This window comes from Mustela erminea, chromosome 10, assembly GCF_009829155.1.
Source record: "Mustela erminea isolate mMusErm1 chromosome 10, mMusErm1.Pri, whole genome shotgun sequence".
In the NCBI taxonomy this organism is placed as follows: Eukaryota; Metazoa; Chordata; class Mammalia; order Carnivora; family Mustelidae; genus Mustela; species Mustela erminea.
Window position 1 is genome coordinate 64,503,113 of NC_045623.1, and position 17,368 is coordinate 64,520,480.

General features: G+C 49.4%; 1 protein-coding gene across 1 annotated transcript in view; it reads left to right on the top strand.

The window, feature by feature from the left end:
- PLPP3 (phospholipid phosphatase 3) overlaps window positions 1-17,160 on the top strand; it is an 82,563-nt gene extending 65,403 nt beyond the window's left edge. The window contains exons 5-6 of the mRNA XM_032303685.1: window positions 1,340-1,516; window positions 15,237-17,160. Of these exons, the coding sequence (XP_032159576.1) occupies window positions 1,340-1,516; window positions 15,237-15,362 (303 nt within the window). The 3' untranslated portion in view covers window positions 15,363-17,160. The remainder of the gene's footprint in view (window positions 1-1,339; window positions 1,517-15,236) is intronic.
- Window positions 17,161-17,368: the final 208 nt, after the last annotated feature.

Below are 17,368 nucleotides of genomic sequence, written 5' to 3' on the forward strand. Positions count from 1 at the left end.
CCTTGGCTGCTGTGAGGATTTTACCTCTTCTTTTTAGATTTTTAACTGGTTATATTTTACATACAAGATACTGTCGATCTTTATTGCTTGTTTAGCAGCTAACCTCAGTGCATTCTTTATTATTATTTTTTCATTTGTTATTCTTAGATTGCCCAAGAAAGCATTTGTAGACTTTCATCATGATTACAAAGTTGTGGGCTGTTGTGTAGGCCTGGGTTTTGAAACTGTCTTCCCGGTAGTTGAGAATTCAGAGCTCGGCAGTCTTCCCTCACTGGCAAGGGTGGCTCCGGAAACTTCCACTTGTCTTTCTACTCAAGTCCAGCCACTGGCTAGCTCCTTCCTGTCCGCCAGAGGGAAGGTGTCCCTTTGTCTCAGGAAGGGCTGAGCCCAACCGCTGCCGCTGTCCCAGGTCTATCTTGGGGCCATCGGCTCCTCCCCTCCGCTCTCTTCCCCTTTCTCCTGGTCTCCCCCAGTGACTGCCTTTGATTTGTCGTCGGAAGTTCCCCTTGTCCAGTTGCCTTTTCCCCCTCATTTCCCAAGTTCCCACAGGAACCTGGGAAGTAGATTGTGCCCAGAGGTTAGAACGGAAACTGTAGCAAGATAACTCTGAGGGACAATGCTCAGTTGACGTCATTTCAACTTCTTTGCTTCGGCCAGAGGTGGTTTTTTTTCTTCCATTTTTCTTCAGGTTACTCTCCTACTCCACCCAGCCCAGTGTCTGTCAGCCTCTGTGTGAAAGCTCTCTGGCATTGTCTGCTTGCTTTATGTGTTTCCTTATATTCGAACTCAAAAATCCATAGCTGGGAGTGGTGACTTAGAAACTTGTTCTTTGGTAGAGGTGCTTTCTGTTGAAGTAGAAACATCCCTTTTTGACTGTCACAAGAACCTCCTCTGTCAGTCCTGCATTTCTTTCCAAGATGGTCCTAAGCAACAAGTAGTATACAGACAGCACAATGCTAGTGTCCAGGGAAACACACAAATGCAGTGCATGAGTTGTCACGGATTGCAGAAGAGAGACCTGTACTCCTCCTCATTACTGTGCTTTCATTAGTTTAACCATGAAGAAGATGAAAGGGAACACATGTTCATGAAGTGTCTAGAATGTGCCAGGCAGTGGGCTCTAGGGCATTCTTTGGCTCTTCTCATTTTTTGTATTTTTTGTTTTTGTATGGGGACTAAGGCTCCAGGTTTGAGTAACTTGAAGTCATATCCAGGTCGAATGCTCTCTGCATACCATGTCACCAAAGGTCTAGATGGTTCCACTGAGTGGAAACAGAATGGGTCTCGACCTGGTGTTCTAATGCACTTAGTGTCTGTTCCTTTTCTTTCTCCTCTCCAGCTGTACCTGCAGGCCCGCTTCACTTGGCGAGGGGCCCGCCTGCTCCGGCCCCTCCTGCAGTTCACCCTGATCATGATGGCCTTTTACACGGGACTGTCACGTGTGTCTGACCACAAGCACCATCCCAGTGATGTGCTGGCGGGATTTGCTCAAGGAGCCCTGGTGGCCTGCTGCATAGTGAGTAGCATCTTATTCTCGGTCCACAAGCAAAGCCCCGGATGGCTTGCTTGTTCCATGTTTCCAGCCCGGTGACCAAAACTAGCAAGCTCTCAATTCTTTTCTCTGCATGGTGTATCAAGGGTCCCCTCACCCCAGGACCCCTTCAGTAAAAGGACGGTACTTTCTGTTTCCTTCCAGCCTGTGAGTTTTCCTTCGGCAGAATCTAAAAGTCCTCTTCTCTCTAACCACGGCTCATAAAATGTTGCAACTGAAAGAGATCTTATGTCCACCTTGCTGACTTTACTGATGAAAACATTTAGGGTTTGAGGGGGGAAGAAACTTGCCCCAGGTCACATGTCAAGTGACTAGCAGAGTCTGGGTCCCTGACTCATTTGGTGCTCACGTGCTGCTTTGGTAGACACTTAAAATTCACTAGAACTCAGCTTCTTGGAAACTTCTCCCCTTCCCACTGTGACCTTAGGGTGACTTGGTTAAAGTCTAAACTTGGTGTTGGCTAGAGAAGAGGGGTTTGGTCAAGGCCGAGCCCTACCCTGGCTAGCCTGAAGGGCCTTGTCCACCAAGAGAAGAGCCTAGAGAATGGCCTTGGGATGGACCAGGTTCTCGTTTGCCCCAGGTGACCAGGTTACCCTTTGCTCACACTTCACCCCTGACTCGGTGAGTGCAGCATGAGGCAACTCACTTCCGTATGCCTCCGTCTCCCCAAGAATCTGTTTTTCTCACCTGCGAAATCTTGTGGGGCTTATTCAGTAAATGCCAGGAGCACCTGCTCTGACCCCATGCCTTCCCGGGCTCACGCACTCAGGGGAGCTCACGCCAGGCCCGTGGGAAGCCCAGGGCACAGTAATGGCTGGGTGTTTAGGCACCACGCATGTGGGTTGTGTTGTTTGTATCACCCTTGCCCTACCCACTGTAGGACTCATGAACAATCCAGAGATCTAGACGAGCCCCCGGCCTTTCCTCCTTTCCTCCTTTATGAGCCTGGCTGCAGCCCTGTGTCTCCCGACGATAGCCTCTCCCAGTCTCCTCTGCTGGTGTCTGTTCCCCTGTGCTGATGTTGCTGATGTGTGTCTCCCTTGAGACTGTCAGGTTGCCCGGACACAGGGACCATAGGTGACACATACATGTTGCTCTCCCTGCCTTCACCAGCACCTCCTAGGGAATCTAGCTCAGAATAAGTAAACGTGTTTTTTAATCAACAAAAAGTAAGGATCACTGGGTGGCTGTCTTCCTTGCGAACACTACAAGGGACATTTTCTTGAAGGCAGAGGGATGAGTAAGGCAGGACTCTTGCTCTAAAGGAAACCCCAGTCTCGTTGCTTGCACTGCTGGCCCAGGACAGGAGTTAGAATGTAGCAGGGGGCCTCACAGAGACACCCACAGGATGCCTGGGGTAGAGGGGCCACTGCGGGGTGCAGCGGGAAGGGAGGGAGGGGGCAGGGTCCCGGGGCTACCGGAGTGGGCACCACGCAGACACACAGAAAGTCGCATCTAAGCTGCGTGCCGAGGGACCGCCTGTTTCAATGGTTTTATTCATTACTTTCTTCTTCGTTTTCTTTTTTTTTTGAGTCAAGGCTAAGGGGAGAGAAATTGTGGGAGCAAACTGTTAATGAGAACAGCTGTCACTGGCATTTTAATGGGCAGGGACAACAGGGGTCGGGTGTTTGCAGGGAAGGGTCACCCTTTGCTGACTGGGCCCTTCTGAACTGTGCTCTCAGCAGGCGGACGGCCTGCTGCTGCGTTTCCTTCTCCGTGCTCGGCTGCCTTAGTTCCAGTCTCCTGCACCCCCAATTTAAAAAGGTGCTGGTGTTCCTTCCTTGCTGTCCTCTTGCATATCCCGTTGCACTCTCCATGGGCAGTGAGATGCGTCCGGAAGGACCAGGGTTTTTTTTTTTTTTTTTCAAGGAGGGAAGTGACGGGTCTGACTTTTATCCTCTTTGGCTCTGGCTGACTGTAGCACAGGATAGGAATTTGGTAGTAGTGATTGTAAAGCCCCTCGGAGAGATGAGCCAAGTTGTCCAAGGTCAGAACGGGTCGATGGCTGCCCCCACAAGACCCCTGACTCTAGACCTTGGCCATGTCCACTGGGCAAGGGAGGATGGTCACTGGAGCTGAAGGGCAGCCAGAGGTAACCTGAGGCAGAACAGCATAGACACCTGCTTCAGGAGCCACAGGGCCCTTCCCTACCCTTTGGGCTGATCTGGCCGTTGCTTCGGGTTTATTTATTTATTTATTTTTAAAGGATTTTGTTTATTTATTTGACACAGAACACAAGCAGGGGGAGCAGGAGAGGGAGATGGAGAAGCAGGTTCCCTGCTGAGCAAGGAGCCCAATGTGGGACTCGAGCCCGGGACCCTGGGATCATGATCTGAGCCGAAGGCAGATGCTCAACTGACTGAGCCACCCAGGCTCTGGTCATTGCTTCAAGGTGTTTTGTTTTGTTTGTTTTAAGAGTTTATTTATTTGAGAGAGAGAAAGAGAGAGAGTGAGCACAAGCAAGGGGAGTGGTAGAGGGTGAGGGAGAAGCAGATTCCCCGCTGAGTAGGCAGCCCACTGTGGGGCTGATGTGTACCAGGACCCTGGGTTTATGACCTGAGCTGAAGTCAGATGCTCAGAGAACTAAGCCACCCAGGTCCTTACCATCGCTTTGAGTTTAAGAGCCTGTTTGACATTGTAAGGACGTTTGGAAAGGAATGATAAATATCTTTCCCTGTCTTTTGCCTACTTAGCTGGGAACACATGATGGCAGGGGTTTGGTCTTATTTATCATTTTTCTCCAAAATGCCTAACATCCAGCCTGGTACTCAGGAGCTCGTGGTCCTGACAGGCTTGGCATTTCAGTGCTGAGCCATCCACTTCATGGATGACATCAGAGGGGCCAGGGTAAGAATACACTGTACCTAGTCAGCCCAAGAGCTCAAGAGTGCTCACCTTGGAGGAGGGAAGCCAGTGGGTGATTGCCCATCGCCAGAGCTGTTGTTCTGGCTTTGAGTGTGAGGAAGACAAGCAAAGTTCAACCCTGGCCTGAGCTGGAGAGGGGTCTGGGCAATCCAGAGGCCTTGTGAGCACCCTGTGTTCACTGGAGGAGGGGACAGGTGGCAGGCTGTGGCCCCACAGGTGGTACAGTGCCTCAGGTGCTCTCCTGGAGTGGTGCAGCATGGCGTTTGCAGCCTAGGCCAAAGCCCGTGGCCTCCCTTCTATTTGTGTCTTGTGGCAGAAACCCCCCCTCAAGAATCAAGGCTGGCTGTCCCAGTGAATCCCAGGAAAAGCCCAGCGCTCCTCTCTGAATGTGGCTGTACTGATGGATGTGGAAACACGGAGCATGGGGCGTCTCCTGGGGTTGGTGAGGGATACCCGGAGGAGGCAGCACAGGATGGTACCAGGCCGCTGCCTGGGTGCCAGAAACCCCAAAATCCCTTTCTCCCTCTGCCCTGTCACGGAGCCGGGCTTCACTGGATTCCCCATCACCTTAACAGAGAAGTAACATTCGCAAACACGGATTGAGAGCTCCGTGTGCCGCCCGTGATAAGCCCTTTTCACAGATCATCCTCAGTCCTCTGAAAATGCCGTCCTACCATGTAGCCATGATTGTCCTCTCTAAAGAGATGAGGAAGGATTGAGTACCACGGAGAGAAGATAGAGGAGCCAGGGTTGTCCGTAGGCGGTCGACAAGGGCCAGCAAGAGCTGGCACTGAGAGATCCAAGGGCCTGGAGGGTCTGGTCTCCTCCTCTCTGCACCCCTCACACCTCCAAGCACACCAGACTTCTCACCATTTCCCACCCCCTGAGCACCCGTCTTCGATGGTGGCCCCCCTTCGGCAGAGCATGGCTCTGGTTTCACCCCATCGCTGGTGGAACCTTCTGTGTTTCTCCTGTTGTTGCTGCAACAGTTACCTCAAACTACAGTGGCTTAAAACACTTTCTTACAATTCTTGAGTTTGGAATTACAAAATAGATCTCACCGGACTACGGTCAAGGTATTGGCAGGCCGTGTTCCTTCTGGAGGCTCGAGGGAGAGTTTGTTTCTTTGACTTTTCTAGCCTCTGGAGGCTGCCTGCATTCTTTAGCCAATGGCCCCTTCCTCCCTCTTCAGATCTTTCTTTCATTTTCTCTGGCCTCTGCTTCCATCACCATATCTTCTGAGGTTCCGACTCTCTGCCTCCCTCTTATGGCTCTGTGACTCACTGGGTCTGCCTGGTTAATCCGGGAGAATCTGCCCATCTTGAGGTCTTTAATTTCATTGCATCCGTAAAGCCTGTTTGACCATGGAAGGTGACGTAATGGCCAGTCCTGGGGATTAGGACACATACATCTTCAAGGGACCATTGTTCGTCTACCACACCTTCTCCTCCCTCTTCCCTGAAGACAGAATTGCCTGACTTTCTCCTCCTGCTCCCTTGACCCTTTGTGTGATTTTCCTTCTGTGGCCTTCAGCCTGGTTTTATTGTGTGGTTGCCTGCCCAAATGTCTGTCTCCCCAGCTAGACAACCACTGTCTTATTAGCAGAACCCATGGCTTCACCTTCTGCGGATTTGTCCTCAGGCTTAGTGGGGGGTGGGCACCATAGATGCTCGATTAGCTGAGGTTAAAGAATGAGTCATAAATGAGCTTCTGACCCCAGACCAGACACTTCCCCTTGGAGCCTGTTTCCTCATCTGGGCAAATGCATGTTGCAGGCCCCTCTGTGACCTTCTTTCACAGAAGTTCAGAGGCATAGCTGACTTTGTAGTAACTAAGCTTGACCTCCCTTCTCAGATGGACCCGTCTCCCTGCAGTGTCTGTGAAGGGGGGCGTCTCTTTGTGGATGGGGACATGTCTCTAAGTCCCCAGTGGGTACAGGGTATCACCCTAGAATGTTGGCTGAGTCACTGGAGAGCCTTGGGCAATAGGTTGTGACAGCGAAGCACTTTCACCTAGGTCTGTGGAGACTAAGCCCTATCCTAGCAAGCACATGTGTCTAGACAGAAACCACGTGTCAAGCAGGAGCTGACTCAGTTTCCTCCCCGCCATTGCTCACTCAAACCCTTTCCAAAGAGGAAAGATGATGGCACTCGTCACAGAGAGCCTCTGTGGTGTCAGAGACTGAACAGAAACGTGGGCACGTAGGGCTGGATGGGCCTGTGCCCTGATGTTCATCTTCATGTACATGGACGAAGGTCGAGAGATCCAGAGGCACATGGACAGACCCGGTAAGACCCAGACTCATAGACGGCCCTCCTCTCTCTCTCTCTCTCACAGGCACTGAGAAGCTCAGACACACCAGATAGGCCAATGCAAACACAGGCACATACTGACCTTCATAGTCCCCCTCCTGCCTATCTACACACACACGCACACACACACACACACAAACACACACTCGGTCATCCCTACCAACAACATTGGAGCTCTACAGCTGGGCTTAGCTGACCCACCCCTGGAGTAACCCAGGGACTCAGACGAGGCAACAAACATCAGTTCATTTCCTGTCTGGTGACAACTTGCCTATCTGGTCACCTCCTCCCTGACCCTCTTGCAGATGGCAAATTACGGGGCCCTGGGAGGGGTCAGGGCAGGGCCAGGCCGCCATTGCTGTGGGCTCTGCAGAGGAAGCAGCTGCTGTCGAATGTCATAAACACACAGCAGAGTCTTTCCTGGTTTTCCTCTTCCCTGGGGGTGTAGCTCGGCTAGCGGTTGCTCTTTTGTGTGCTGCTGTCTTCCTCCAGGATGTAGGGAAGGGCGAGGGTGTTCTTTGTCTCTCCTCCAGTGAGGTGACCTTGGGAGAGCAGACAAGCAAGAACAGGAGTGTGAAGAAGAGCTCGGTAGTGACACCCCTTCAAGAGCAAATGGGTGCAGAGAGGGCGTGACATGCCCAAGGACACACAGTGGCAGAGCTGGGACCAGATCCTGGCCCTCCTAATCCTATCTCACAGGACTAAGACTGTGAACTCTAAACATGCTTGGTCTGTGTCAGGAATCTGAGATCTCCTTCTCTAAGGGAAGATTCCCATCTATTCCCATTGGATTTATCCCACTGCTGCCCGGGCACAGGACAATGGATGAAATGACCTTGCGAGTCTCTTTTTGACCCAGCAAAAAGTCTAGGTCTTTGCCCAGTAGGCAAAGACTGGGCTGACCTCACCTCCCAGGGGCCCCTACTCGCCTCCCAGGGGCCCCTACTCTCGGGTGGATACGGGTGCCAAGACTGTGGATATGGGACAGAGAAGGAAGCAAAGGTGGAGATAGACGTTGACCCCAAAAGATGATGAATCTGTCCTCCACCCTTGGTAGTGTCCATCTCAGTTCCCCTTTCTCTTGAGCTGCTGAGATGGGTGAGATGAATGATGATGCAGAGACTCCAGGAGGGGAGTCTCACTAGCCATCTGCTAATTAGGCATACTGGGCACATCGCTTCCTCTCAGGCACCTTTCCCCCTTGTGTGATATGGGGATGGTAGCTCCTCCCACAGTCTTTGGACTGAGGATTCAGTGAATAAAAGATGCTCATGCTTGGCCCATGCAACCCAGATGGAATGTGTCATGGGGAAGGTACTATATTTTGTCTTTAAGATTTGGAGCTAAGAAGAGTTGGTCCTTAAAGAGCTCTCGTGCAGGAGCTTCCCCAGACTTGACCGTGATCCATGGTAAGAAAAATGTTTTCCATCATAAGCCAGTAGAGGCACCAGCATATAACTGAAACATTTCACCAGATAAAACTTACCCTCACTGTGTGTGAGACATTCTAGTATTTTTTTATTCAACCCTTTAAAAAGCAGTCCGTGGATTTTATAACTTACGAATAACTTGTGACATGCAGTTTGCAAAACATTGATCTACTAGGGACTGTGGGGACACATGAGAGGGGATAGTTGGTTCTTCCTGAGGGTGGTGGAAGGCTAGAAAGAATTCCTTGAGATGGAACCTTGACGAGGGGACATTTTCTATGAGCTGCAAAAGAGAAGGAAAGGCATTTCACACAGGAGGAATGTTTCAGAGACACAGGGATGGAAAAGAACAGTGAGACTACAGTGTGTCTTCTGATCCTGGAAAGCTTCAAAACGTAGGACTTCTGGGAGTGAGGGCCCGGCCTCTTTCCAGCCTCTGTCATCCTTTTGTACGGTGTTCCTGAGCGCTGGCTCCTGCTGGAACTAGCACCCCACTAACAGAGCTGTCAGCCCGGTGCTCCCCCTTCCCAGAAACCCTCTTTCATCATAACCTAGAAGTGCCTTCCCAGAAGGCCCCAGGCAGCCACCCATCACTCTCCTCCTCCACAATGGCCCCCACCCTCTCTCTGCTGCTCCGAGCCCTCCTTCTTTTTGTGGGACTAACTTCCTCCACATCCCTCAGTAGCAAGGATGGCCGTGAATCATGGTAACCGAGGGAGCATTAGAATGACCCTTGATGGATAGGAAGTGTTTTCACATAAATTCTTCCATGGAAACCTGACAATAATTATGGGAAGGTAAATTTTTAAATAATGTTTGCACTCAAGTACAGGGCAGATCCATCATCTGAAGTCACAAAATTCTTTGCTTTGGATAAATTCAAGCCCTGACAAGAGTGTAGCTTGGCCTGGGTGACACAGCAGGAGCAGTTTGGGGACCAGATCCTGCTGTCTGACTCTGAACGAGACACTCTTTCCACCCTGTCAAGTGCCCTCACAGATAGACCAGGAAATTATTCAACAGTGGTGCTGGCAGGTTCCCAGTGCCAAAAGCGAGTGGAGGCCTTTTTTTGAGGTCAGAAGTGATGACTGCAATTGGGACACTCTCATTTAGTCAAAAGACAGGGCTTGCCCAGGATGGCTTTTCTTTAGACAACACTTACCCTTAGGGTATGAGGGTGAGCCAGGTCCCAAGGCTTTCTCCTATAGAGAAAATGATTCCTTTAATCTAGGAGATTGTTTGTTATGATAGAGCAGGATGCCAAAAGGAAATCCAGGGGCCAAGGCATGGGGGATGTGGCAAAAGGAGCAGTGCAGGGGCGCCTGGCTGGCTCAGTCATTGGAGCCTGGGACTCTTGATCTCAGGGCTGTAGGTTTGAGCCCCAGGTTGAGTGTAGAGAGTCCTTAAAAATAAAATCTTTTAAAAAAAGTGGGGGGAGCAGCACATGGTCTCTATCCTCACATGTGGGTGGATTCAAATTTATTGAGGGCTATAGTTGCTAGGCTCTGAGTAGTTCATGGGTTTGAGTAGGTCATAGGCTAAAGTGGAAATTTGTTGCAGCATTATGCCTGAAAACCTATGCCTAGTGCTAAGATGGCAGGTCTTTGAAAATTGCATGTGTAGCAAAGAGAAGATATGGGCAGCTTGGGGAAGGTATCTCTAAATCCAGTGTGCAGATAAAGGAGCGGCTCTCAAAGCAGTTGCAAGATGTGGAAGACGTTCAGCCACTCAGTAGCAGAGGCCGTGTTTGAGCCCATCTGTTCATCTGTACCCAGTGTCTGGTGGTTCTCCTCACTGGAGTCCGCGTAGCAGACACCTCCAGAATCACTGAATGCCTATTCCAGGCCACACTCCCGGTAAGTCGCCGGCGGGCCCAGGCCTCTGCTTTTTCAAGAGGCCGCCAGCTGATTCTGAAATAAGGCTCTGAGGATGACACTCTGAGAAATACTAGAATGGACAACGTGCCGTTTTCTTCTGGTTGTAAGATTCCAGCATTCCTCTCCTTTTTTATTTATCTGCCCCGAGCTGGCATCTAAGCTCACCTGGGCGGCGGTTGGGGGGCGGGGGGCTTCTAAAAACCTCAATGTCTGAGGATGTGATTGCTCTTTTCAAGGCGTTGACTTAACCATTCTCAGAAGTTGCCACACGCAAGGACCCCAGGAACACGTAAAGAACAATTTTGTCACCATAAGCAACTCTTAACAACATGACCTTCCGCATCTGCTGAGCTGGCCATTCGCAGCAGCAGGAGTGGAAACCTGGCAGTAGACCAGGATGCTTGTTCCTGGCTGCCTCGGTTCTTGGTGAGCTCCAGCCAGGCAGTACCCCAGCAGCGCTGGACTGTGTGGGCTCCCGGGGGTTTGGCGTCTCTTGGAGCCAGTAAGTGCCAGCGACAGAGCATCTTCCTTTTTGATTGTGCTGACTCATTCCCCAAAATAGCCTCAGAAATTACAGGACCTAGCAATCAGATTCTATCTGCCTTCTGGAAAACTCCCACCTGCCTATGGTCTTCCCCTCTGGCTTGACTTCTACCTGTTGGCTTATAATTCTGATTCATTCTTCTCTCCCTCTTTCTCTCCTTTTCCTTCTTTCCTAGTGCCTTCTCTTGTTTGTTGCCTTCCCCCACAGAGGGCGGGGGAGGAGAAGTGACATTGTATGGATAGGCACTGAACACACAAGCCAGTGACAGTGGCTCCCATTTTTTAACTTCTTACTGGGCCCCAGGCATGTTGTCATGCTTGGGCCTTTTGTTATAACATGTCCTTAGAGTAACGCTTGGAGGTGGGTACTGGGTCTCTCATTTAGGTATTTTACTGAAAATGGCAGAGCCTGGGTTTGAAGGCTAGTCTGTCTTGCTCTAGTGGGCAGAGCTGGTTGCAAGCATGCAGTAGTCTAGGAAAGACAGCCACCGCTGGCAAGGAGACTCCCTGTATGCTTCTTACCCCCTCATAACCGTGAATGGCGTTTCTTGCCTGGGATTGCCTTGTTTGCATGTAGTCTTGCTCTCAGTTGAAGGAGCCCACCGTCCTGATGGCTTGGGTCCCATCAGGTCACCTTGCACCCTTAGGTCACAGAATAGCCTGCCAGGAGAAGGTCAGAACCACTTCCCCAAGATACTGCAAGAGGGACCTTGAATATTCAAAGGCTGAGGAAAGCAAAGCTGGCACTTCCTTCCCCTGGTGTGGTTACCCAGACCTTAAGAGGTTTGGTGGGAGCAAGTGCAAAGATTTCTAGAGTTAATGCAAAACTCAAAAGGAAAGTACCACCTCCCCTGCGGACATAACCACCTACATGGGTACACAGCATCTCTATCGACCGCAGTCCATTCTCAACGGCTCAGAAAACTGTGTCTTCTTGGCCTGTACCACAACCATGCTGTGGACTTATCCTCCCCGAGGTGCTGCAGGGCCTACCTGGTGCCTTTGCCTTCAGGTTCCCCATGCCCTTTTTGACTGCTTCTGCCTATCAGCTACTGTCTTCTCACCATGCTTCTTCCCCGTAGACGCCTACGCAGTGGCTCCTGAGGCCCTCCAGGATAAGGTCCGAGTTCCTTAACATGTCCTGGGAGGCTCCTTGAGACCTGGCTTTCTCCTCTTCAGCTTTACTGACTGCTTGGCCGAAGCCAGACTGAGCTTCTTCCTTCGTAGCTCCTGAACGTGTTGTCCCCTCTCCTGTTGCTCCTCTGCCTGGAGCAACATTCCCAGCATTCACCACCTGCTAACTCCTTCTTATCCTTATCGAGCTCAGCTCAAATACACCTTCCTTAGGGGAAGCCTTGTAAAGCCGCCTCCTGTCCGCTTCAGTCTGGGTTAGATGCCACGTTCTCTGCACGACTTCAACACCCTGGGTTCCCTCTGTCATGATCTTTAACACTGCATTGTATCTGTCTGTTTGCCGGGATCTCTCCCTCATTGCCCTGCGAGCTTTTGGAGGGCAAAGGACTCTTATGTGTATTTGTCTTTCTAATCTCAGGGCTTGGCACAGAGCAGATGTTCGGTGTGAAAAAGCAATTTATAAAATGCAAAGAATCAGAGAAATGGAATTGAAGGTAAATGCTTCGGGCAGCGTAAGCAAGAGCTGATTTTGCTGCTTAGGGTGTAGATTTCTGGTTGCCGACACTGTCGTTTATTACCTACTGCGCTCTTTCCTAAAGAGAGATCTGTGGACCGGGGCTGTGGGCTGAGAGCGGTTCCCTAGACATCAGATAGCTGCCTCTCGGCCTGGGCCTCTGGGTTTTCTTTTTGGGTGGAGATCACCTTCTGCAGGAAATGGAACTGCTCCGAGAGAAGTTTTCACTTCTGCTAGTCCTTTTTGTGTTCCGCTGTTCAAGCGTTAGAAAGACTGAGCCCTGTTTTGACGTCCTGACACGGTCGTGTTTCATGATCCCAAAAAAGTGTTTGTGTAAGCTCAAGCCACGCTGAAAGCGAAATGCAGCTTAAAGGGGGATTCTGCCGGACCTCACTCAACTTTTCATCCCACTGCCCGGCTGTGTACATGCAGAGTATGAGCACGTGGTTCCCCTCAAGTCCGGGGCGTTTGCCTGTGCCCATAAGATGGAAGGCTAGAGTGCTTACTTCCAGTAGAGAGGAGTTTAGAAATTCAACAACAAACACTGAGCCCCTCATGTGGGGAGGGCCAATGCTAAGTGTTATGGGTGATGTGGGATCATTAGGGCCCAGATTCCATCCCCAAGAGGCCTCCCATCTAGGGAGAAAGGCTGACAAGCAAGGTCACATAAGGGGATTGACTTACTCGAGGTCCGTTAGGTCTTTACTTTGGGGTCCAGAGCATTACAGAACATTACAGAAAGGAACTTTTTTTTTTTTTTAAAGATTTTATTTATTTACTTGACAGAGATCACAAGTAGGCAGAGAAGCACAGAGAGAGAGAGGAGGAAGCAGGCTCCCTGCTGAGCAGAGAGCCTGATGTGGGGCCTGATTCTAGGACCCTGCGATCATGACCTGAGCCGAAGGCAGAGGATCGACCCACTGAGCCACCCAGGCGCCCCGAAAGGAATATTTTTTTATTGAACTATATTCCAGACTCAGGTTTAGGTCTCCTTGAGTACGTTATTGCCTTGAACCTCGATATTATCCCCATCTTGCACCTGGGAAACAGAAACCTTAATAGGCAATAGATACGAGCTCTGAAAATTAAACTGGGAATGAGCCAGTAGATGAAGGCGGTGTCAGAATCTTGAAGGGAAGACGGTGATGGGGGTTGGCGGACTGCCCCCTGCTGTGTTTGTCTTCAGCAGGTGGAGTGAAGCTGGGAGAAAGATCTCTGAGAAACGGGGAGCAGTAAGAGATCTTATTTGGTGAGGCCAAGCTGCTAGGCAGGATCAAGTACAGCTGGGAGCCAGCCATGGAGGGGTTAATTGAAGACACCCTCAGAGACAAAGTTAAGGAGGAAGGGAGGGTAGTTTCCCGGTAGAGTTGGGGACACTGACTCTTTACCTGTCAGCCAAGAGTTGAAAGTTTGATTGTCTCCACGTTTAACTTTAATTGTGTTCCTTAGTATTTCCTTATCCCGGGAGCACTTGAAAGCCTCTTCTCCAGATGTGCATAAAGGATCCCGGGGGGGCCTAGAACCTCCTATCAGGGTTGGGTCCAAATCTTTTCTTTCTTTTCTCTCAGTTCTTTCACTGTTGATACCTCCTTGGAAAGGAAAGGGACAGAAGGCTTCATTTTTTTCCTTTGTAAAATGGAGTAGCTCTTGGACTGCAAATGTTTGAGTAGGTGATCTGTGACCTGGGTACAAAATGCAAAAGGTGTCACAGTTTTTTCATGGCTGGTGAGTCTCTGCTTCCCATTTGTCTTCTAGTCACTTGAGCTCCTGAATAACCATCATTGCCAGTTTCTTGCTGTGATTTTTGGAGCCCTTTTGTTGATTGCTATATTTCTCCAGAAAGGACATTTTGGAAATTGGTTCAGCAGGTGATCCAAGTCCCTACGATGGCCAGGCCTTGGCTGCTCCAAACCTTGGTGTTGGCAAAACCTTATTAAATTAAGAACATCACTTGCCAGCCTATGCTGTGTCTGAAGTCACAGTACCATCACCATTAGTGAGTGCATGACCCACTGCAGGACAAGGATATCTCAATCCAGAAAGCTGCTAGACATAAGGAAATTGTTAAGGGTGTTCTAGTCTCCATTCTGAAACCCAGCCATGTGTTTCCTATTAAAGGATGTGACTGATAACTGCCTCTTACGGTTTATTCAATAGAAACTCCTATTGCTGAGTGGCTGAAATGGATGCCTACATGTTTACTTTGCCATCTAATACAAAGCACAAAGTTTTCTTACTCTGCCAACTCATCAAGTTCTTGAATCTGTCGTTGTTGGCTGATTGAGACAGGAACTACATGGGAGCCATCCCCATAGCCCTACATGTTGGCTGTTCAGTGAATGTTCCTCAGTGATTCTAAGACTGGGTGAGGTCTTGTTCACAAGGAGGAAGGACGTTGGGAAGGAGCGATAGGAGTTTTCATTGACCTCTCCCCCGGGTTAGTTGCTGACTCTCCCTCAGCCACAAAACCCCAGCTCCTTCACCCCCATCAAATTGTTGAACTCTCTGGGCTTTCAGGAAAACATGGTCACAACTGCTTCCTTCTCCAGTCCTGCTGATAGGAATTCGTGTTGGCTGATCTCTTGTGGTCACACCCTAGATTTCTTTATGGGGAAAGGGAAAGTATCATGGATTAATGAGCGTGACTAATTACGACTTGCTTCCTTGTTTAGGAACTTATTTTTCATCGCTATTTATTTGCCTTGAGAAATCAAGGAAATAGGGTTTCAGATATGGAACAGTGGACTGAGGGTCCAGAGAACTGAGTTCTACTCCTGCCACAGCTGTGCAACCTGGGGCATGTCACTGTCCTTCCCTGGGCTTCAGTTTCTCTAGCTGTAGAACACAAGTTGCAATGTATTATATATGTGATCTTTATGTGATCCTTACTTATTCAAAGTCCTACGGTTTGGGGTCCCCTTTTCCTAAAGTCTGTGCTCCTGTGACCTTCCCTTTGCCTATCCCCAGACCCCAGATTTCTGATTCGGATGTCTGATTTTGTGCTTCTAGGTTTTCTTTGTGTCCGACCTCTTCAAGACCAAGACGACACTCTCCCTGCCTCCCTCAGCTCTCCGGAAGGAAATCCTTTCACCTGTGGACGTTATTGACAGGAACAATCACCACAACATGGTGTAGGTGCTGCCCACCTCCTGAGCTGTTTTATGAAATGACTGCTGACAGCAAGTTCTTGCTGCTCTTCAATCTCATCAGACAGTAGAATGTAGGGAAAAACTTTTTGCCCAACCGATTTTAAAAAGGAAAAAAAAAAGTCTTACTTTGTGGCCTTCCAAAATAGGTAGCGTTCACCTATGTGGAAACAACAGCAAATTAACACCAAGTGCCGAAATCCTGGATGTGCAATTGGTTTAAGTGTTCATGTTCTAGTGAACACGGGCTTGTTCTGGAACAAACACTAAAAATGATTTGCGTAGAGTCTGCCGATCACCCTTGCGACCCAAGGAATCCCAGGCCTGTGAGAAAAAGCTCAAATTCCCACTGTAGCACACAATGCCAGAAATAGCACTGAATCAAGAAAATAGCCATGGGGGGCTCCTCTCTCGTGTCTCTCTGTCCACACCACTCTCTTCTATACTGTGACTTCGGTTTGGGAAGTTAAATCTAAGGAAAGACCAGGTTTTCTACGCCAGGTGATTCGATCCTGAGTCCTAGCTCCCAGCCCTGAGGCCTCAGCCCTCACTCCCCTGGCCCACAGGCCAGCAACCACAGCCCCTCACGTTAGTGATTAGGAGACTCTTTGTGGATGAGTGAATTTCGCAAATAGCACAATTTCAGAAGAGCTCGAGGGTGCTGGCCCTCCTTTGTCTTCTTTTGCCACGTCCTGCTGTCGTGGGGGACCGTTGGCTACTGGAGGCCGCTGTTGTGTTCACCAGTCACCCAGCACCTGCACGCCCTCGGATAATAGTTAGTTAGCTTCCGTCACTGCTTTCTCCCTCGAGGCCCTTGCTGTGTGCCCACCAGGGTTTCCCGGGAGGGTCCAGACGCGAGCCAAGGTGTGCTCTGCCTCCAGCTGATGGAAAGCAGCCTTATGCACACAAGAGACCTGGGAGTGAAGGGGCAAGAATGAAAAAACCCACCAAGTTTTTGGCTACTCGAAGTCAGAATGAGCCAGAGTAGCAGACAGTCTCACGCCTGAGAGGCTACCCTTCCAGATCTCGGAGCTGATGAGGGTCTCTGTGGGTGCTGCTCTTGCTAAGCTGTGTAAAGCACTATTGTCTTGGGGTTGATCTCTAGGGCAGTTCTTGGTAGGTTCTGCTGGGCAGAACACATGGGTTAAATCTCCGTAGAGTTTTTCTCATCCTCTATCCGTAAGTGTCCTTCCAAGCAAGGCCTCGCTGTAGGCAGTAGACAGGGATCCTTTCTACTGAACCTTGGAGGAAAGGAGGAAGGAAGAAAGGCTTTCCGATCACGGATGCAGACCTTTCAAAGGGCTAAGTGTAACCACATGGATCAACCGCACGCACAGCCTTACTACAGAAGCCGTCCTTTCATTTCAACTCCTAGCAAGCTATGATTTTTATATATAAATATTATATAAATAATGTATAAAACATTAAAAGTTAACTATGTAAGATATTATTTCTGAAACAATTTTAGCTATATCCACTATGATTATAAACTGTGTCTCGACCTGTGTTATTTACATTAGCTGCTTAAAAAAGCATTGAGTTATTTTTTTTTAATATCAACTAAAATACCGTAGTTCTGTGGTAGACGTTGTTTTACAATGAAAGAAATAACTACAACTAGAGAAAACTGTATAAAAACATTAAAGTGTCAGTATTTTTGTAAGGTTCCATTTTGTAAAGAGAATAATATTCGAAGACTTTTGTAGAATACAAAGTGAAAACTTGTATCTGCGAAACTATACTTGTATTAAATGTGCTTTTTAAATAAAAGCTCATAACACAACTAATGAAGGAGTTGGAATCCTAGAATGTTCAAGGGATGTGTTGTCTCCGGTGTGTGGTAGGAAGAAGGGGGACTGTGGAAGATCTAAGGTCTTTGAATAGGCCAGCCTCACCTCAGGACATTACTACCCCATCCTTCCAATGGGAAATATGGTGGCCATTGGACTGCCATAGCTGTCTGAGCTGCTCTTTCATCTCTGAAAGCCTGTTTGC